We start from the raw sequence: 22,496 nt of genomic DNA, 5'->3' as shown, positions 1-22,496 counted from the left end.
TACTCTTGCCCAAAATTTTTGGATAGTGGCTTCTGAAAAATTTCCAGTCGCTCTATGTGTGCCAGAATCATTAATAATTGGAACTAGGAACCCAACTCGTGGACCCAGTGTTCCTGGATCTTGTCACCCTCGGCAAAAGAGCCTGTTGTTTTAAATTCAGCTGCGTTGCCTCCCCTCCCCCCACAGCTCGGGCCTTGAAATGATTCCACTTAGGTTTCTTCTTACGTGAGAAAGAATACTTGGCCCCAAGAGTATGTTCTGTTTGGCTTGCGGAAAAAAATTGGAAATCAGTAAGAAGCTGGAGAGACAGGCAAAAGCCAGCAATGGCTGCTGATGGGTGGGTGTGTGGGGGGGGGGGTGGAAATATCAACTGAATTTAGAGTCGTTAAGGGCAGGTGGTACATAAATGAGTTCCTTCTGCAAGTCTAAATTATATGGCAGCTAGCCCAGCCCCTCAGTGACCTTGGCAAGGAACTGAGATAATTTTCCCACAACCGTAAGCCATTCTCGGGCCACGTTGCTTTCCAGAGTTATTAGTCACCATCAGACATGCTTCTTCCTGTATAGGACAGATGAGCTGTTCAACCCATCTCTTCACTCCTTCGCCTGTATCTATCCCTGTGATCTATATCACACTGAGGGACACTGCTAATCCTTCCACCAGATTTCCCCTGGGGCTCTGTGGGTTTAGATAATCCCGTTTCAGGAGATTCTCCTTGCTGAAGCCCTTTCTTATGGATCTCTTCCTTCCTGGAGATGCCAGGTGTCATGATTTGGCTCATGTGGATGGGAGTGTCTTTGATGGGTGAGAGAAAGGGTGTCCAGTCAGCTCACTGTGTCTTTCCATGCAGAGTGTGGCTGCAAGGGCCAGAAGAAGGCTCCCCCTACTAGCATGGGGGCAAAAGGCCCAAGATTTTTTGGTTCGTAAGCCAAATACATGACAGAAAGTAATCTGAAGTGGTGTCTGGCAAGTGAAAGTAACCAAGATTCTGTCTGGATGGATGGAGAGAAAAAGCTGGTTTGATGGGCAGAGTTATAACGGGGCTATAAACACACACAGAAGAATACACTGTGCGGGGAAATACACAGACAAGTCGCATCTGATTTTTTTTCAGCTGTGTGGACTCTGTCGGTAACTGTTAGCAGCGCTGTTGAGAGAAGCCGGAATTTATGGTACCTGATAGATGCAGTAGGAGTTTGGGTCAAAAGTGCTGCTCTCGTTGAAATTCCTGAAATCCAGGAACAAAAGGAATCTGTTTTGTTAGTGGTTCCTCGCTAAACGTCAGGGAGAATTCAGCCCTTTACCATTTTATCACAGGAGGTGGGATAATGTCGGACAATGCATCTTCTACTGCAAAATAAAGTCAGCGTTGCCTACTATAGGCCACAACACACAAGGAGTCTGGAATTTGCAAGTGGATGGCGCCCGGGCAGGTGTTGCCTCTTGGAAGACCAGCGCTGCGTGGCAGTGGTGCCTTGCACCCTCCCCGGAGTGTCCCCGGGGGCCCTGGCCGGTCAAGGACATCCTTGGAGGAGGTTCCAATAGCCTTTCATTGTATGGCAGCGACCTAGCTCTTTCACAAGCCAGTCGGTGGCATTTGGGTAACACCGAGGAGGATTTTAAGGGAAAAGAAGGATCAGGCAAGGTCAAGCCTGGCTCCCCTGAAGCTGGAACAGTGGGTCCGCCGAAGGATTCCGAGGCATCAGATGATCAAAGAGCCCGTAATAGCTTCATGCTGTTTTATGAGGCAGCAGTCAGGCTTCCGAGAGAAAAGATGGAAAGGCAGAGGGAAGCCAAGTGAGAACGAGCTTATTCTCACTGACAGAAGCAAACTCCCCAAACACCAGTGAAAATGAAGTGTGCTGTGATGGCTAAGGAGGGAACGCGTGTGGGCTGAGGCCGTGGAAGGGAAAAGCGTTCTGCCTGCCCCCCAAGCAGCAAGGGTCTTCACGGTATGTGGAGAGGTGTCCCTAAGATAGAGATCATCTTGATATTTGTCAGGCTCGGGACACTTTTCCTATTAGAAGGTAGAAGGCACTGCAGAAGAAACACGTTCTTTTGCCCTAAAACAGCAAGGGGCAAGCCCTTAGCCAAAATACACCGATCTTTACAAGTCTGGAGAAGGTAGCTGCTGGTACTCATTCTGTATGTGATTTCCACGTCCCGGTCCTGCAGGGTCCACCCGAGGCACTTTCATTTCAACCTAGAGTCCCCATCCTGGTCTACTTCATGGACAGTTTTAGCTGAAGGAGGAAGCAGAGACTCTGTCCCTGTCCATGGTGCGCACTCTAGGAGGAATGACCCTTCCCCGTCGCTGCCAGGGGCATTTTGACCAGAGAAAAAGCAAGTCGGGTCACCAATGTTCCCTCCTATCTGTCCCCAGGAGATAGATGCAAAGAGATAGCGACAAAGAGGCTCTTCTGATTACACTGGCAAACCAATTCTTCCTGTGTCCTGGCTAGATGGCCTCGGGGGATTGGTAGTGAGCGGAAGACGCTAAGCAGAGGCAGGGGGAAGTCACCTATGTGACTGAGTCATCGTGCCTAAAAGTATAAAGTTGTAATGTGATAAGGAAGCAGGCAAACTTCCCAAGAATCTTAGAAACAAACACACACACCTATATCTTTTGGGGGGAAGGGATTGGAGTATGAGGACAGAAGGTTGGTTCGTTAACTCAAGGTGCCTTAGCAGAACAGTCGATAAAGAGGACTAGGCTGAGGGAGGAGGGGTCGTGTTAAATTACCACTCCACCTACCGGGATTTACTTCTGACCAGAGGCATTCTGCTGGCTATTTTTTCCCTAACCAAGAACCAAACAAGAGTGACTTCTTTGGTTCACTCTTCCTCTTGCCATATCCTGCTTGAGGTGTACTTTTTCTCCAGGCTGTATTCAGCTACCTGTTTCCTGATGGTGCAAAAGAAAGTCCCCTGATATAAAAGGGGACTGAGGTATTCCGGGGGGGGGGCGGGGGGGGGAGGTATGCGCTCTTCACGGAGCATCGCCCTCACGGTCTCCGACCCATTGGGGACAGGGGGGTTCCTCTAGTTACCCGTGACTGCTTTGAGCATCTCACAAGTTCCCAAATCGCTGCTCTTCATTCTGCATTAACGCACAAGGGGCCTCCTCTGCACCGAGCGCTGAGCTAGGTCCTGGGAAGATTCCCACGTGGTAGATGCCCCTCTGAGTCAAGTGGTCTCATTCCAGGGTGAGGAAAGAAACGTGTTAAAACAGCTGTTATGGCATAACATAACAGGTCCCACGAAAGAAGCCTTACTTTCTTACTGTACTTGGCAACCATTTCTCTGCAGCTTAAACCAATTAACTACCAGTGGTTGGTTGATAGACTCGTGTGCTGAGCCACGAAGGCCTGTACATCATGTAAGGACATGGCTGGCAAGGAAGTCTGGGAAATGACTTAGTGATTTTTTGTAGCTATGGAGCATTATGATAACCAATAGCAGTAACCCCCATCCTCTGTTTTCTTCCTTTCTGCTGAAAACAGATCAGAAGAAACGACCTTCAGAGGCAAGAAAAGGGGCTTAGGTTAAACAAAGGGAGGTCTTGGTAATAACGTCATTAAACAATGGAAGAGACCCCCGCCCCCCTGGGAGGATTTTGTGAAGAGGAAATTGGTCACCCACCCACACCAAATGCATCCTAGGGGCCTGGCCTAGCTGCAAAGGATAACGGCCCCTCAGAAGCCCAGTGAGGAGGTGGAAGAAAGATACCCCAGAAGTGTGTCCCTTACTTTGACTCTTTTGGGCTCAGTTTGTTGGAGATTCCATTCAAAGCTACACGGCTCCCATACCCACATAGGTCAAAAGGCACCTTCTTCCCGAAAAAGACTTGTCCTCATCCTGCTGGCTTCGCAAACGGATCAATGTCTTCTTTTTGTTGCAGGCAAGTCACTCGGAAGAGGGGCTTTTGGAAAAGTGGTTCAAGCGTCCGCATTTGGCATTAAGAAATCCCCCACGTGCCGGACTGTGGCTGTAAAGATGCTGAAAGGTATGGATGCTGTAGTCTGGCTTTCGGCCGACCCACTAGATCCCCGAAACACTGGTACACGTTAGCTATGGCCTGGGAACAGACACAAGCTACTTCTGCTCAGGCCACCACACCACTGTCTTTACTGCTGGGAGCCCCTTGGCTTCGGGAGTTTTCTATTAGGCCAGCAAGAGCGCTGCAGCAACCCTGTAAATGAAACCATCCAGCACTGTCCACGGGAAAATGATTTCTGTCACCTCCAAGATCTTTCTCCTCTCACATCTCAGGCTCGAAACTACCAGGGATTTAAGCTCACTGTAACCACAGGTTCAAGATTTTGGAGGGATCCACTAGGACATTCTAAGGGGAAATCAGCTGTGGGTTGTAAATCCCAACGGCTTAGCTGGGGCTTGACCTAACTGTAAAGTGAAATCGTGAAGCCGGAATAATTGAGACCATCAGAACTCTGAACTGTGTGATAGCGTCAGGTCCCAAACACAACACATTTCCTCTTTAGAAATTTACGTAGACGGATAGATAGATAATCTTTCTGGTGTTGAAAGACACAACCACTCAGAGAAGCCCTGGGGAAGTGGGGCCAAATCGCACGGTGATTCGTGATCACCCGCAAGACAGATGAAAATGAGAATAGGTGAAAGCTGTATAAATCAGACATCTCAGGGATGCAGATGTCTTCTAAAGTATAGAGAAGACTTCATTTCCTCACTCGTGATGGCATTTTTATGTTACTTCAACTCGTGTTGAGATTCTTTTTTTTTTTTTTTTAATGTTTATTTTTGAGAGAGACAGAGACAGCGCATGAGCGGGGGAGGGGCAGAGAGAGAGGGAGACACAGAATGGGAAGCTGGCTCCGGGCTCCGAGCTCCGAGCTGTCAGCACAGAGCCCGACGTGGGGCTCGAACCCACAGACTGTGAGATCGTGACCGGAGCTGAAGTCAGACGCTTAACCGACTGAGCCACCCGGGCGCCCCACTCGTGTTAAGATTCTAAAATTTTTTTTTTTTCAACGTTTATTTATTTTTGGGACAGAGAGAGACAGAGCATGAACGGGGGAGGGGCAGAGAGGGAGACACAGAATCGGAAACAGGCTCCAGGCTCCGAGCCGTCAGCCCAGAGCCCGACGCGGGGCTCGAACTCCCGGACCGCGAGATCGTGACCTGGCTGAAGTCGGACGCTTAACCGACTGCGCCACCCAGGCGCCCCACTCGTGTTAAGATTCTAAAACCAAAAAGTAGGCCTCTTGCAGGAGCCCCAGGCAATGATACCTTCCACCTCAAAGGGCTGCCCTCGTCAAGCAAAGGCTCTGATAAAAACCCTCCAAGGAACCTGACAGTTCTGCTCTGAAAGCAGCCAGGGAAGGAGTCTCAGGGCCCACAAATCCGGACTTTTGTTCAAAATGGACTGCCCAGGGGCGCCTGGGTGGCTCAGTCGGTTGAGCGTCCGACTTCAGCTCAGGTCACGATCTCGCGGTCCGTGAGTTCGAGCCCCGCGTCGGGCTCTGGGCTCACGGCTCGGAGCCTGGAGCCTGCTTCCGATTCTGTGTCTCCCTCTTTCTGCCCCTCCCCCGTTCATGCTCTGTCTCTCTCTATCTCAAAAATAAATAAATGTTAAAAAAAAATTTTTAAATAAAACAAACAAACAAACAAACAAAAACGGACTGCCCAGAGGATGGCAGGCCTTTCTGTGACATGCCTACGTTCCAGCACGCCACCCCACACCCCATGGCCCAGGCTCCGAAGAGAAGAGGCGTCAATATGCCCTCGTGTGAGAAGGCACCAGACTAAGTTCTTTCATGTATTAGCTTGAACCACAGGAGATTGCCATTCCTCTTCCTTTTCTCTCTGCAGCCTTGTGAGGGAGATATTATTTTCCCAGTTTGCAGATGAGGAGACATGGCCCAGAAAGGTTAAATCACCTCTGCAGGGCCCCAGAGCTCCCCAGGGCAAAAGTAGGGGTTTGAGTGCAGCGCTCTTACCCGCCCCCCCCCCCCCCGCCATGGTGCTGCAGAAGAGGGGCTGTCTAGACCCGGCCTCCGGCGACCTGTGGCCCCCAAACCCTAAAACGGCCCTGATCCGAGTTATGGAGGCAATCTAATATCCACCCTTGAGCTAAGTCGGGGCTCCATCTGGAAGCGTCTGCTTCCTCAGCTTGTCCCATTTCCCTGCCTACGACCACACATCATCGCCAGCAGAGATGGTCTTGTGCGCGCACTCGTCTGTTGTGGATCCAAGGTAACACCTGCCTGGGGATAGAGCAGTCTGAACAAGAGAGCTGGGTTTTCCCCTGTGCCAAGGGGGCATAAATGCCTGGAAGGATCGATGAGTCGGAGGAGGGGAATTCTGACCTGAAAAATTTGAAAGGCCGGCAGAACGTAGTGTATGTAATACAGAAAAGGCATACGCGGTGTCTTTATAAAATGCTTATCTTTTTAAAGCCACTAGCCTGGATTTTAAAACGATCGCCAAATCACCCACTCTGTAAAATCCCCCCAAACCATTTTCATTCAGCTTTCTTGCTTGAATTGGTTGGCCATCTGTTTCTAGGAGAAATTGAAAAGACAGAATGTCAAACAAAGGCCATGAGTCAGAAGCTCTTTCAAAGTACCCTGGAGCAGAACCTTTAACCTTTTTGGGCCTTATGCCCATGTCTGAAATGAGAAGCGTATTCACGGTGTTTATTTTTCTAACAAATATTTGTTGTGCGTCTCCTGTTGAGCCAATCCCAACCCTGTTGGGAAGCTTCTAGAGTCTATCTGGTTATTAGTTAGAAAGTGATCTGAAAATGATTTGTGCTTACGAAACACCGTCCACATCCTTTGGCCATTTCCAGGGCTGCTCTACAGACTTACTTGCACATGTGTAGAAAGATTACACATCGGCCATCTACTACAGTGTTATTTGTAATGGGGAAAAAAAAAAAAAGAAACCACACACGAAAACAAAAAAAAAAAAAACTGGAGACCGTTCAAATGCCAGGAATGCTATTAATCAACTAACAAGAATTGGAAAAGTCTCTGACACATTAAAAAAGCAAATTAAAAAAAATATATATATATATATATATTTTATGACTCATGTAAACAAAAAAAGACCTTTATGTGGGTATATATGTTTGTAAATACATAGAGAAAGGTCTATCTAGGGAGGTATGTGGTTGGAGTGGCTTTCACTTTTTACTCTATATACATCGTATTGTTGGAATATTTTACAGCAAGATTGTAGGACTTTATTTTTTAAATTTTGTAAAGTCTTACGGATTAACCAATAAGAAAGACCAAAAAAAGAAAAAAAAAAAAAAAGAAAAAAAACAGACAGAACAAACTTAATTTGGGCTTTAGACTCTGCTAATGCTTAGACTGATGTTGTTTATCTCTGAGAATGGAGTTGAAGGCAGATGCTTATGGATCCTCACAATTTGAGATAACCCTGCAGACTCCAGGGAGGAAAAGGTTATAGGGAGAAAATAACACATTGCAAAGATGTTTACAGAAGTGGCCATTCCACTCTTGCAGACCCCTGGTGCTCCTTCTTTGTAACTCTTCAAAGAGGGGAAAGTGAGAAAAAGAGGGGAGGTGTGGGCACATCCCCTGTCTGGAAGGTTCTTGCTGCGCCTGGTTCTGCAGAGCGGAAGCCTTTGGAAGGCGCTTTCACGAGGTGCCCAGCTCTGAGTCAGCGCATTGCTGAGCAGACCAGGTCCACCAAGAGGAAATGCCCAGTGACTAACCCCACCACTGCTTCTGGGGCTTACTGTAATCAAAAGGATGTTGGCTCAGGAGGGAGGGAGTAATGAAAACAGTCTGGAGACCTGGCCTTTCTGCAGAATGTGGGGAAGTTAGTGAAGCAACCGTCTGAGCATTGGCAAGCATGGGGGGCAGGAATGCCGCCTCCAGCGGAAAGAGCCCCATTGTCCTGTCGCCTTGACTCTTCCTTGTTTCTCACACAGAGGGGGCCACGGCCAGCGAGTACAAAGCTCTGATGACTGAGCTCAAGATCTTGACCCACATTGGCCACCATCTGAATGTGGTCAACCTGCTGGGAGCCTGTACCAAGCAAGGAGGTAAATGAGAAGGAGGGACCGCTCCCTCTCTCCATTCACATCCTAAGAGCAGAGTCTGACATGTAGCTCTTTCTCCTTGTTCCTCCTCACCTCCTGAAAAATAGCCTCTCATGTCCAGAGGAGACAACTTGTCCACTTATAGAAAGGTGCTCCCATCCTAGAAATGCCTTCCCTGTACAGTCAGTTGAAAGGTTCTAAAGAGAAGGATTCCCTTTTAGACCCTTCCCATGGGCTCCAGGTCAAGTGAAGGGCATTTTCTCTCTCAGGACGTGGCCAGAGCTGAGGTAATGGACAGAAGGTTGAGTATTCCTTGAAGCTTCCCATAGAGAAAGGAATCCCTCCTGGGAGGATCTCAGGAGGAGGCGATGCGGGGGACAACCAGAAGGGCCATTCCCTTCAGACAGGTTTTCTCCACTGAGGCAAGCAGCCGGGATAGGGCTGTGGGGATGACTGAGGACTCCAGCATGTTCCTGAAGACCTTTCGGTCTTCCCCTATGCAAGGTTAGTGCTCGCGTGTAGATGTGTGATCGCTGCTTAAGCCGGAAAGAAAGATGCAAGAGACCTGTGCACATGAGTGTTGTCTAAGCTCAACAAAAGGAGTAGAGGTGAAGGGCGGTTGGGTAGACGTACCTGTTCCGAGGAGCCGTGGGTACAGACAGCAGCCAAGAGCTGGGAGGCTCCAGCTAGAGACCCAGCCGTAGCCGGCCGCGCCTCCATCACCGTGGAGAACTGACAAGTGATAAGCCATCTGTTTGGACCTGCAGGGCCTCTGATGGTGATCGTTGAATATTGCAAATACGGAAATCTGTCCAACTACCTCAAGAGCAAACGAGACTTATTCTTTCTCAACAAGGTAAGGAGCTTAGGGGTCGGAGGTTTAGGCTATAGCAGCTTAAAGCATGAGAAACCTCTGTTTTTCCACAAATGACCAAGCTTAGCACCCAATCTCTGCTTTTTTCCTTTTTTGAGTTTTCCTTGCATGCTAATATGTCACACTTTTTGTGGGCAGTACAGAGAATAGGTAATCCCAGCATGTGCAGCGATAGAGGTTAAACTTTAGCAGCCATCTACCTAAATACCTATCTAAGCATCTTGATCGGTTTTTTCCTCTCTCTCTCCACACGTCCACATGCACACGCACACGCACACGCACACATCACTTGGTGACTGGTTTCTTGAAAGGTGATGGCAAGTATAATTGTCTCCATTTTTTTAGAGAAATTAAGGCCTCAATCAACTGAGTGACTTTTTAGTGAACGAGAGGCCAGTGATGGAGCCAGAGAAATCATTTCCTTCCCTTGCTCTGCCCTGACTCTGCCTTCCCCAAACCCTCACCACCCACGTCAGCTCCGCGCACACACACGGAGCCAGCCTGACGCACTAAAATAAAGCTACGTAACAAAAGGGGACGCGAGGCTTTAAGTCCTGAAGGCAAACAAAGCTTAAAAGATTATTGAATGGCGGAGAGGGTGTAATAAAACTTGGCCGGGGTGACCCGTTCCCCCAGTGTCATGTCCTTCTCTGGGCTGGAGCAGCTGGGGAAGCAATAGTTCAACATTATTAACCGATGATCAGCAGCGTTGGTGATGAGTCTATGCGGGGTGGTGGTTTCACCCGCAGACTCTGGAATCATACATCCTGTCCGTCTCCACCACTCAAAATCTGGGACCTTGGACAAGTTACTCAATCCCTCAATCTCAGTTCCCTCATTTATTCAACAGAGGTAATAACAGAACCCAACTCATGGCACTATTGAGGGAATCACATTTTTTTTATTGAACTACGCATTCCCAAAGTGTTACCTGTCCTTGTCATCACTGGCCCACCGAGATAGAAAGATAAGGAGAATCCCACCGAATGCCACTGATGTGTATGACGGATAAAGTGCCACACCTCCAAGAATTACACCCACCTGCCACGTGGACAGGCGGATAAGAACAACCAGACAACTGGCCGATTCTCTCATCCCTCCAACTCTGACCCAACCGAAGACACAGGTGGTCTACTTGGAGCCATACGTACAAGAACATAGTGTTCCCAGTTTTAAATCACGCGCTCTAATAATTCGAATCTTGAAGCTGAAGGGGTACCTCACTGGCTCAGTAGGTAAAGCCTGTGACTTTTGACCTCAGGATCCTGAGTTCAAACCCCACGTGGGGTGTAGAGATTACCTCAAACAAAGGATCCTGAAGCTGGAAAGGATGCGTGTGGTCAGCTAGTTCACTCTCTCCCGTGAGAGATGTGCCCGGGGAAAGTCAAGTGATTGGCTTACGATTGGCTTGACTTTTAGTGATTTAGTGATTCACCCTCCAAGAGGTGAAGTCGGGGAGAAAAATCCCAGTTCTCTGGACTCCCCCATGCAAAGCTTTTTTGTGCCCTACCAGCATATACGGGGAGAGGGGGGAAGAGCAGGGGGAGAAGGGGTGGGGAGACCAGAAGAAAAAGGGGAAAGTGGTGGCCTGGGCTGAGAGCAGTGCAGAGTCCCTTCAGTCCCGAAGTCCTGGACTGGCTTCAAAAGAACTAAGGCAACGGCACACCCCAGGGACCCGGGCGGGGCGGGAGCGTTCGGGTCCGTGCATCCTTTGTTTGGAAAGCTTTGCTTCCTACTCTGGCTATTTTTAACGAGTCGCCTCCCTGTTGGTGGAACTTCGCGTTTTCGTGGAAAACACGTGTCCGTATTTCATATTCGGAAGGTAAAGGAATATAAAGAGAGAGTGAAGGGAAAACCCGAAACGGGATGTTTCATTTTCCAAACGGATGCCCCAGGATCGTTGAATACTCTTTGTAATAAATGTCACCGTATTCTGCCAGAGTCCCGAAAGCTCGGTACCTAGACCTTTATCTATTTCACGGAGGTGTTTACCAATAAGCAAAGCTGAGTGGAGCATAGATTGGGAGTCAAGGAGGGGGTGAGGCAGCTCGAGTTTCTGGTCCCTGCAGACCCAGGTGCCCAGGCTGTGACCCCTGGGAGGATGAGGAAGAAGGCTGCCCGGAGAGTGTTGCCAGGGGCTGAGCCACGAGCAGATCCGTTGAACCCGTTCCTCCCCATACCCTTGCCAGTGCTGTTCCCCCCGCTGCCTGTGTGTCCCCAGGAGAGGCCTTGTAACCAATAAAATGTCAGTCCCCGATTGAGCAGAACCAACTCTAACTGCCTCCGGGAGACACAGTAACAAGGAATTCTAGTTCACCTGTTGTCAGGCACTGGGTACCTGTGCTGAGGCCTTCCGACCGGCCCGCAGTGCTCCCTGGCCAGGGGTCAGGAGCCCCGTACCCCCCCCCCCCCCCCACGGAGTCTGTCCCCCTCCGTCCCCCCTGTGGCTCCTTCCTCTGGCGGCTGTTTACTCCCACTGCGCCCTCTAGTGGAAAGATCTCGCCTACTTGGTGACAGTTCTAGGAAAGGCCACGCCAGGCTGCCTGGCTAGTTGCCCCCGCACCGGCGCGCCGTGCAGGTGCGTGAAGGGACCCCACCGAGCCCAGGCCCCTCTCCGCCCCTGGGTCGGTATAGCCAGAGAGCATCACCGCGCCAGGGTACACACGACACGAGCACATCGCCACAGGGTCACCGGGAGCTGAGCCTGCAGTGTCCCGGCTATGAGCTGAATTCCCAAAGACGCTAGAAGTATTTCCTGGTTCCACGTGCACACCCCAACCCGGCACCTCCTTTCCGAGGAGTCCACCTACACGATAAGCTGATGGAGCTTTTCCAGTGAGGAAAATGGGACCCCCAGAACCTAGGTAATTTGCCCAATATCACATGGTTAATAGAGGAGCCAGATTACAAACCAGGGCGTGGATGTCCAGTCCAGGATGAAAGGCCTTTTCTGCCCTTATTAGGATCAAACTGTATCTTTGCTCTGAATGGAGGGGAGAAAAAGAAATGTTCACGTGCCGTCCTTCCCCAAACAAATGAGAGAAATTGAGAACCACAGCCTTCTCCCGTTACCCACAGGGATTCTGTCAAGGGAAGCCCTACGTCCACTAGGGATTGACTTCTGTTATTCAGATCGTCTTTCACAAGATGGCGGGCGGTATGGAAAACGTGGTCAAGGGCATGGACTGGAGTCGGCCAGACCTGGGTCTTAGCTTTGCCATTTACCACTTGCATGTGACTTGTATTCCTTGACTCCTCTGAACCCGTTTTCTTCACGTATAAGCAAGAACTACTTCAGAAAATGGCTAGAAAGATTAAATAAGAAAACGTATGTAAGATTCTTAATATACCGGCTCGCACAGAGTAAGCACTCAGTGAGCACCATTAATAGTTCTTTATCCTACCTAAGATGCTGTCTAGAAGCCCATTGAAAAAGCAGAACCAGACTCTAGAAACCCAGGAAGAACCAGGCACCTGAGTGCCACAGGGCCCTTGCTACCAATTTGCTATCTATCCGCTTTGCGCAATGACATTCTCTCAGCTCAGGCGACTGCCAGCCTAAGGGCTTAGTTTGCTCATTGCTGTTCTGGAACTCTCTTTTTCTCCGTGTCCTTCTTGGTCTGTTCAAAGGATGCCGCATTACACATGGAGCCCAAGAAAGAAAAAATGGAGCCAGACCCGGAGCAAGACAAGAAACCAAGACTCGATAGTGTCACCAGCAGTGAGAGCTTCGCAAGCTCTGGGTTTCAGGAAGATAAAAGTCTGAGTGATGTTGAGGAAGAGGAGGGTAGGTATTAATTCCTTCCTGTCCTACAGTCTGAGATATTTTTACAACATACTGTGCATCTCTGAAATTTTTTTCTTATTTATCACCCTAATAAACATCCGTGGGAGACTTGAAGGGTAATGTCCTGAGGAGATAAGATTTGAATTAAGATTATTTACAGAGTTACTAATTTTGACGGGGAACTGTACAATTGTCTCCCCTCGGGGCTTTTTGTCTTGCCGGATCATCCCCCGCCCCCATCCTTGGGTAAAATGGGCTGGAGGCCTGGAAAAATCTCGGATGTTCATGTTGAAACTCCAATGCTCTTGAAACTGAACTCTGGTCTACTTGTTGGTTTGTTTTCTGTTTTGCTAACATTGTTCCAATAAACAGGGATTTGATAGGATAACAAGAGCCGTTACCAACAGCTGCGCTTTTAATGCTTTGCAGATTCCGATGATTTCTACAAGCAGCCCATCACTATGGAAGATCTGATTTCTTACAGTTTTCAAGTGGCCAGAGGCATGGAGTTCTTGTCTTCCAGAAAGGTCAGTCTTGCCCTTCACTGTCTGCTTCTCTGCCAGGCCCGGAAGACGTTCATATGGACACGCACTCATTTGTGCTATAAATCAGTTGGCTCTTCCCAGTATTTGCTTAACTTATGGAAATTTGTTGTCATGTGTCGTCATCAACAGGTGCCTCAATTTGTCCTGATAGGACTGAGGAGTCTTGGATACCAAGGCATAGAACTTAACTCTGGGGGGAAAAACCTCACCAGGTTTCAGATTAGACAAATGTGGCAACCATTCTCCACCTTGCCCTCCGGCATCTTTTCAGAACTGGCCACAATCTCAGAATACACAGCTTCACAGGAGAGCTTCTGTTAATACATCCCAGTGGGGTCCTCCACGGCACGATCCGACCTTGGCACCTCGGGATGAAAGGCTGGGCAGGGGGGGAGCGGGGGCTGGGGGCTGGGGGCGGTTTTGCTTACTGGTAGAAATCGATGGCCAGCTTGGTTTACCAGGACGCTGGATCCAGGGCATTTTTTGACTTTGGGGCCATGGGTATAAAGAAATGCCTTCGTGTTTATGGTAACCCCTTGTGCGTTGAGAGTCGCTTCCTTCATGGGGAAGGAAGGATGCGAAATGGATCCTCCAATTAAGAGGAAAGGAAATCAGCCGGTGAGGTTAAGGAAATGCATTGATTACACAACTCTTTTCTTCTAGTGCATTCATCGGGACCTGGCGGCAAGAAATATTCTCTTATCTGAGAACAACGTGGTGAAGATTTGCGATTTTGGCCTTGCCCAGGATATTTATAAGAACCCCGATTATGTCAGAAAAGGAGACGTAAGTCGGTTTGATGTTTCTTGGGCTCATTTCTACCCTCTCATCTTCAAACCACAGGTTAAGATAGCCCTGGGTAGATATTTACACGCTCCCTGAAAACCATCATGTGCTTTCTGTGAAGACAAGCCGCCCGCGTGGCTGTGTCCCAGAGAGCCCTTGCGTGGGGCTCAGCAATGCCCCTTTCCCCTGGTCCCGGCCTTTCCCGCTTGGTACCTGTCCTTTGGGGCAGAAGTGCCAGAGACTGCAGACCCGGGGAGTGTTCCGTGGGGCCCTGGTAAGACCGTATCCTCACCTCCCCTTGACTCTTCTGGGAGTTCCCCTGAACCACTGGAAAGAACACCCTGGACTCTTCCCTCAAATAAACCCGGGTGATTGATTCAGCAGGTGTGTATATCCCAGGAAGGGGTGGGGGAGGGTGTCGGTATTATCTTGCTGGGGAGGAAACAGTTTACCTCCCGAGTCTGCCCCCCCTGCCTCGCATCTCCCTGCACGCTCACACTGGCTTCTCTTTCCCTGCTTGTTTTTGAACATTGTGTTATTTTTCACTTTGGGCGGTGACCTCCCGCCTTCTCCAGCCTGAGGGCTTAAGCCTGTGTCTGGGCTCTGAGGATTGCTCTAGGCGTGGTTTTCCCACTTGACCAAGCACGCGGATCACCTGGAAGGGTTTATGGAAGGAGAATTTACTGAGCTCCCCACCCCCCACCCCCCACCGGCCCCCCGGAGATTCTGATTCAAGGAGGCTTGGGTGGGGCCTGAGAATGTGCCTTTGTAACCAGTTTCTAGGTACGGCAGACACAGCTGATCCCAGGGCTATACTTTGAGAACCGCTGCTCCAACAGTCTCTTTTCCTAAAAGGAGAGCTTAGGAGCCCTGATCTGCAAAGCCTGTCGTTTTCTGTCATCTCTCTTTCAGCCCCTCTCACTTCCGTTTCACTGTCTCTGTCGTCCCTTATTTCCTGTCGAACCTCACCCGTCTCAGGTGGCGAGGCCTAAGGGGCCCGGGTGGCTCCGTCGGTTAAGCGTCTGACTTCAGCTCAGGTCACGATCTCGCAGTCCAGGAGTTCCAGCCCCGCATCGGGCTCCGTGCCGACAGCTCGGAGCCTGGAGTCTGCTTCGGATTCTGGGTCTCCCTCTGCCCCTCCCCCACCTGTGCTGTCTCTCTCTCTCTCTCTCTCTCTCTCTCTCTCTCAAAAATAAATAAAAACATTAAAAAAAAATGTTTTTAAGTGGCAAGGCCTAATGGGACCCCTGCTCTCCGAAGAGCAGGAAGATTTGTCTTCCCACTTGAAAACCAGCCACATGGTCTCCAAGAGGCAGTCTATCACCTTCCTTCCTTCCAACGCCTTTGCTCACTCCCCGGATTCAGTGACTTTTAAGATCATCTTTCTACATAGGGATGCCTTTCAAAATCCTCCTTCTTAAAAAAAAAAACAAAAGCCCTGGAAATCATCAGTTTTCAGGATGTGTCCCCATTCAGGTCACTCTTTTCCAGGTCCCTGTAGAGCGCGCATGCTTTTTGTGGGGAGAAGGGCTTCTTAACAGAGTCATGGAGTGAGGACATGTCAGACACGTGGGAGGGGCTCACCCAACACTTACTGCCCCATTAGTGTGGCGCTGCACGTTAGAAGGGCTTCCTCCATTCTAGGAAACCATAGCTGCTCTAGGAAATGATCTGTGGGCCAAGTGTTATCTGGGAGGTGACCCCGTGGGCACTTGGGTTGAACATGCTTTGTTTTCACGTCCTTCTGCTCAAGGCCCCCCTGCCCTTTTCTAGACTCGACTTCCTCTGAAATGGATGGCTCCCGAATCTATCTTCGACAAAATCTACAGCACCAAGAGTGACGTGTGGTCTTACGGAGTGCTGCTGTGGGAAATCTTCTCCTTAGGTAAATCTGGGGGAAGGGGGGGAGGGAAGGGGGAGAAAGGGACCTGCACCCTCTGCCGCGCGTCCTCCGGGTAAATGCACCCTTGAGAACAGCATCTAAGAGACGCGTGGGTCCGTGTAGGGCTTCAGACCAGCATCACGTCTGAAGTCAGCTTTAGCCAGTCTGACTGCTGTCTCTATCCTTGGCTCCTTCTCCTAATTTCTCAAAGTCTCGGGCTCCTAACGCCCTGCCCCTCCCCTCCCCGCATCAGCCACGTCTCAGAAGTTCTTCGGAAAGGCCCCACCAAGCACAGCTCAACCTCAACCAGGGTTAGAGATGGGAGGCCTTTCTCGTGGCTCCGATATTAGCACGGCTAGCCCTCCACGCTGGTTTATGCAGGGCGAACGATAGGAGTGCCGATCGTATTGGTTCCGCTTCCAGTAACATCCGCCATGGGTGGCTGGAAACCCTGTTCACGGCCCCAGGCACACAGATGTGCACAGAGCCCACGTCTGCTTGCGGACACACACGGATGCCCTGAGGCCTCCCAAGCGTGGGGTCTAGCCAGCGGTCTGTCAGACTTTGCCAAAACTCTGCCTTTCGGAGCAGCTTAAAGTCACCCGGTAACATCCCTGGTTTCCTGTAATGTGTGAAAATCATTCCCCTGCTTTCGATGACAGACACCTGCTGCTTTCAGTCCTTGAAAGCAGCTTGGCGGCCACAGTGGCCCCGCAGTGACACAGTGCCAGAGGCGCACGCCTCCCAGCTGCTTCCTACGGCACAGAAAGTGCAGACAAGCGAATGTTGAGACAGACGAGGTTCGAGGTCTGGAGCAGAGCCGGTTGGGAGGCGTCGTTCACTCCTGGCCCCCGCCAAGCGTCCCCCTAGAAGGGAAGGTTGCGTGGGTATTCTGGACGGTAGAACGCAGAAGGCAACGTCTAGGCCCCTCTGGCAGCCCCCCTGTCCGTGGGCCGTTGCCCCTCCCTCCCTCCCCCCCTCCCCCCGCCATTCAGCCTCGCCCTGGAGCCCAAGGCCCCCTTTCCCCCCCCCCCTCCCCCGTTCAGCCTCACCCTGGAGCCCGAGGCCCCCTTTCCCTCAGGTCCCACACAGCAGCTAGTGTTAGTGCTTGGGTCCTGTGAGGAGGTCAGGGAAAGTAGCGAAGGAAACCGTTCTCGCTGACGTGGGAATGATCCACGACTGGCCTATTCCGGGTCCCTTGTCTTTTTAGAAAGAATCTCATTAACCCAAGGTATGAGTCTCGAATGACGGGATTTCTTTAGAGTTCCTTATGGGGCGCGGGGAGCCCCCACCCCGCAGACTGGAGTAGCCACAGGACTGGCCTGTGGGCGTCGGACCCCCAGGCCCGTGGCCTCCCAAGGGTTTGCTGGGCTTCTCTGTGGGTGGTGTGGGTGTGGGCAGCCATTCCAGTCCCTGGGGATTTATGACCGAACCGTCGCTTTAAGGGGAGGAAAACACCAGTGGCTCCCCTGTGGCCTTTCGTGCCCGGAAGCCACGACGAGCCCTGTGCTTTCTCACGCTGTGTCCTACAGGTGGGTCCCCGTACCCGGGCGTACAAATGGACGAGGACTTCTGCAGCCGTCTGAAGGAAGGCATAAGGATGAGGGCCCCCGAATACGCGACTCCTGAAATGTGAGCCCCCGGCCGCCTCCCTTCCCCGATGGGCCCACACCCTTCCTGCCGGCACACCCCAGAAAGGAGATGCGGTGCTGACCTTTGGGCTCCCAGCCCCGCTCAGCCACGGGGATGAAGGCCTAAAGGTCGCTTCGGTCCTCCGTTCGCTAGAGACCCACGAGGGGGGTTTCACTTGGAATTCAGGGGAAGAGGGGTAGGAGAGGCAAAGCGGTCTCTCCTGAACGAGGTAGCAGTCCCACTCCGTGTCCTCCATACTCCATGGACGTGAAGGCTTCTCTGGACTCGTTTTAGGAGTGGGCAGCTGTGTGGAGCTTCTCGAGGGGACCTCCCGCTTGCCATCCTAGGACTCCAGGCCCCACGGGAAGGCTGTCTCCACTGTGCCAGTGTTCGCCGGCCTCCCTGGGACGCTCTCTTTTCCTGAAGCTTTGTGGACGTTTCGCACGTGAAGGCCTGAGCGGCAATGTGATGACAGTTGCAGTTTTCTTGAGCTGCCGACAAGGGCCTGGGCCTCCCCAAGGCGGCACCACCTTTCCTGAACTGGCAGGCGGCCCTCTCTCGGTCCCACCCACACCATGGGGTCTTGTCAGAAGCCCCGGGATGGCCTTTGGGGAGAAGTCCGAGGGAACGAAGGAAGTGTGGGCCTGGCCGCAGCGCAAGGCTGCCGTCTCTTTCCTTCAGCCTCTGGAGACAAGGCTAGGTCAGACGCAGGACGAGGACGGGGGACTCGGGCCCATAAAGGCGGCGTCGGGGAGTAGTGTGAGTGCAGACAGGAGCCGGGGGGTCCTGTTCTGGTCAGCCCTGCACCGCGTCTGCTGGGTGACGGGCAGAGAGCTTGAGGCAGGGCTCCGTTCTGAGAGCTGGGGCCGGAGGTAGGTCAGCCCCGAGGACGACATTCGGGCTGCGGGGGGGTTGAAGGTGTTGAAGAGTTTTTAATCGCTTGCTTCCTTTTGCTTGGTGGAGAGGGGGCAACCGTCAGATCCGGTGTAACATGAATGAGAGGACTTTGCACTTGACGGTGTTCTAAGCGTCCCTCTCCCCACCGTCCCCCGCCCCGGCCCACAGTTTCATCTGAAATTCCCAGAAACCTTGAGGGGCAGACAGGCAGATGTTATCCTCTGAATTTGATGAGCAATGAAGGTAATCCTCGCAGAAGTGATTTGTCCTCTGTCAACCAGGTAGCAGAGGGGACGTTTAGAAGCCAGTCTTTTGAACTGATTTCCCCGGCTCACGGGACTGTTAAATTAGAAAGATACCCCACATGCCTGAGAAAAGAGGTTTCTCTAATATGTCCACTCATGCTTTGAATATTTCCCCTTTTCATATGATCTCATAATCACAAGACTGGTTCTCCATTACTAACCATAATCATAATTGCAGCCAGTATTAGGTAAGGTCTAATATTTATTAACTAAGTGGTTATTTAGTGCTCAAGTGCCAGGCCCTGTTTTAAGTGTCTTTTAACATATATTAACTTACCTGATGCTCGTAACAACCCTCAACGTAGGCACAACTATTATCTCCAATTTACGGATAAGAAAACCAAGGCACGGAACATCTAAATGGTTAGCCACACTGCCAAGGAGGCAGTCTGAGCCCAGAGCCACAAACCTGCAGGGTCTGATATCTGTCCAGATTCCGGTCCAAAGTGACCCTAGAGGGACAAAGTCCTATCAGCTTTGGACTGAAAACCCCCTTGGACTTGATCCAAGCTTCAAGTCTTGACAGGAGTCCCTCCCGGGTGGCACTTACAGCCCACGCGGCCTGTAGAGAAAAAGACGGCTCTCCGATGCCGGGGCGTTTTAGAAACTCTGAAAGGCAGCAGCTTTGTGAAATGTTTGCTGGGCAGGCTAGACTTCCAGCCTCCAGCCACTCTCCAGCATTTGAGAGCTGATGTAATTTCCTTCTTGTGGGAGGCCCGGGTGGGGGACAGAGTGCAGCCCTCGGAACAGGCTTCTGTGACCTGAACTTGGCCTCAAGTGGCGTGCACTTGGGAGCTTGGGTGAGAGCTTGAGAAGGAAGCCCTTCCCCCAGCTGGTTTCAAGAAGGGCTCTTGGGTTGGGTGCAACTGGTGTCTCTTTATTAAACCTGTTTACTTAGTGATGGAAACCGTTCGACGCGGAGTGGCTGGTCCCTCGCCCAGGGCCTGTTGAATCAGATGTCTTTCAATAAGGAAATAAGCAAGGAATGTTTCCAATTTTTTTTTTTTTTTGAATTTTCCTTTGGTGTTTGCTGAGATGATTTGCGTTGGATTTTAGGCAAGAGGAGCGGAAACTAGAAATCAGAAACCAAGAATCAGAATCAAACAGCAAGTAGTTTGTAGGTGGTCCCTTTTGCTAGTTTCGGCGGAGAGGACCCGGGGAGAGTCCTCGCGGCAGCTCGCTCAGCGGTGAAAGGATGCTTTGCAGTGGGGTGTGTGTGAGGGGGGGGCCGCCCTGCATGACTGCACACCCTCTACTCTCAGGAACCACCCCTTCCCCCCTTCTATTTCAAAGCCTTTCTTGCTTTGCCTACCTTTTATAGACGATCTGTGTATGTATTTAACATCCTTCCAACAGCCTCCGAGATTGTTGCTAGAAATTGCTTTGGATGATTAGGCTCCAGTATGGGAAGGTGGGAGCAGGCCAGGGTTCGTCACAGCCAATGCAGGTAAACGTTTGTGCACCCGTCTCAGTAAATTAGTGGAATGTGTCGACTTAAAGGGAGATCGTACAAGACTGCAGACTGTCTTAGGTTACTTCAGACCTTTGGCCACTAGCAGGCTGACCCGGGTTGCCGGAAAGGAGCAAGTGCCTTTGAGTCCTCACTCTGAGGCTGCCGGTCGGGGATAGTTAGGGACGCTGGGCACTGCGGCCCTCTCCTAGGTCTCCCAGAGAGAAGGGACAGTGGCCCAGAGTTAGCCTGTGTTCCTGTCCTCACTCCCAGTCTCCTACGTGTCTGCAAAGTGAGACTCAGGAGGTCGACATTGGCCTTCACAGCTCTTGGGACCAGTTGACCCCCCACCGCACCCCCTAGGACTTAGGTAGAATAGATACAGTGGATGACATACATGGGTGGGAGAGAGCCAGAATCATCTTCTGAGTACAGTCTTGACCCATCAGTTTGGACAAAGGCAGGAGAATTTGCAATTCAGACAAGACATCTTTGTGAGCTCCAGTCCCTTAATCAAAGACCTGGGAGATCTACTTGCTGGGTACGGAGAAAGTAACCTCAGCTCCACCATCCAAGTATTAGCACAGCTTGCTTTTGAAGCCCAGTATCCACGGAGGGTGTCTGATGACCACATGGGGTCACTACTCCCCTGGGCACCTAAAGAGCCACTCGCACCCGGACCGCAGTGTCTTGCCTCTCAGAATTGTTTTCGCCGACTGGGATTCTTGCCGTTAAGGCTTTGGCCAACATTGAAAGACAAGGGTACAAGACGGTCCCGTGGAGTCGTTATTTCCTAGATGGAAACCCTGCCATTGATGGAGAGGTGTCTGGGACGGCTTCCTTTCGGATTTCGGTTCTAGGAAGAGCCGTGCTTCTTCCAAGTAACTGGTGTGTTTTTAACTTTTGGCTTGCGTGCATCACGTCCTCGATTGTTCCTTCTTTTCACCAGCTGCCTGGAAGCTTGGAGCGCTGCCTCTCGCCAGCTCCTCAGAGGCAGGACATAAATTCTGTGGTATCAGCATTGCCTGTAGTTTTTTGCCTTTTGTCTGATTTTCCCGTCCTCCTGATCGCGTTCTTTTCTCTTTTCGCGACCTGCCTGTACTCCTACTGTGTTGGCCACCTCACGTATACTTTGAAACCAAAGAAGGATATCCCAGCTGGGAGAGGCTGGTGCAGACTGAAAGCGCATGTCTAAGGGGCGGCAGCGTGGGGGGTTCTCAGGCTTTTCCCAGGAACCCCCAGGTCCCAGCACTACAAGTAGTGTCTGCAAGATGATTAAGAATTCATGGAAGGAAGCCTTGCTGTCTCGGGTGACTTCCTTATCAGTACTGGAGCGCTTATATGCCAGGCTCTGAGCTAGGTGACGGGGGTTGAGATGTGGTCCCTGCCCACATAGCGCCAACAGCCGGGTTCTGATCCAGTTCCAAATTCTGAGCACATTCAGCTTTTGATCCAACTTGGTCAGAGCCCTCTCTGGCCCAGATGATCTTTCGAGAGAAGAGATGACTGACAGCGAACTTCCCTTGAGGAGAGCAGAGCACCCAAGGAGCGTAAATGTGTAAGCCAGTCTGTGCAGGGTGCTCTGGCGTGTGTTTTCCAGGGACGGGGGTAGGCAGGGACCTGTATCCTCTCGACGCGGCCCAGAGAAGGGCCCAGTTACTTTTACATCTCAAAGGTCAGAGGAGAAGAATCATAGAGGAACCCTGTTGACATTTAAACCCCAGGACACGATTTGGTTTCTGTAATATTAAGACAGACGTTTCCCGACCTGTACCCAGTGCCCTGAGAAGCGTGGGAGGCCAGTTTGTAATGGCTGCTTTGAAATGCTGGGGTTGGCGGCGGGGAGAGGGGATCCTCCACATGGAAGCAACCTGCTTGCAGCCCAAGGGACTCCTCATACTTGACACAGACTGTCACCCTTTGGAGGTGGCATGAGTCTCGTATGCAGCGCCTTCTCAACCAGTCTCCGCTGCTGCGCTCAGTAATGGAACTGGGGGGCCCTAGACCTACTACATCCTTATTAAGCAGCCCAAGCCAGGGGCGCCTGGGTGGCTCAGTTGGTTAATAAGCCTCTGACTTCAGTCTAGGTCATGATCTCACCGTTCCTGAGTTCAAACTCTACATCAGGCTCTGTGCTGATGGCTCAGAGCCTGGAGCCTGCTTCAGATTCTGTCTCCCTCTCTGCTCCTCCCTCGCTCACACACACACTCTCTCTCTCTTTAAACATTAAAAAAAATTTTTTTTAAGAAGGTCAAGCCCATTTCTTAAGAAATATAAT

At 51.1% G+C, this 22,496-nt stretch overlaps 1 protein-coding gene across 1 annotated transcript in view; it reads left to right on the top strand.

The window, feature by feature from the left end:
* FLT1 (fms related receptor tyrosine kinase 1) overlaps positions 1–22,496 on the top strand; it is a 177,069-nt gene that overhangs the window by 142,384 nt on the left and 12,189 nt on the right. Inside the window, exons 19-26 of the mRNA XM_047876110.1 lie at positions 3,903–4,007; positions 7,950–8,063; positions 8,828–8,916; positions 12,565–12,721; positions 13,151–13,248; positions 13,930–14,052; positions 15,826–15,937; positions 17,467–17,566. Of these exons, the coding sequence (XP_047732066.1) occupies positions 3,903–4,007; positions 7,950–8,063; positions 8,828–8,916; positions 12,565–12,721; positions 13,151–13,248; positions 13,930–14,052; positions 15,826–15,937; positions 17,467–17,566 (898 nt within the window). The remainder of the gene's footprint in view (positions 1–3,902; positions 4,008–7,949; positions 8,064–8,827; positions 8,917–12,564; positions 12,722–13,150; positions 13,249–13,929; positions 14,053–15,825; positions 15,938–17,466; positions 17,567–22,496) is intronic.

This window comes from Prionailurus viverrinus, chromosome A1 (genome assembly GCF_022837055.1).
Source record: "Prionailurus viverrinus isolate Anna chromosome A1, UM_Priviv_1.0, whole genome shotgun sequence".
Taxonomy (NCBI): Eukaryota; Metazoa; Chordata; class Mammalia; order Carnivora; family Felidae; genus Prionailurus; species Prionailurus viverrinus.
Note: the sequence above shows the minus strand (reverse complement) of the source record. Positions and strands in the feature narration are given on the sequence as shown.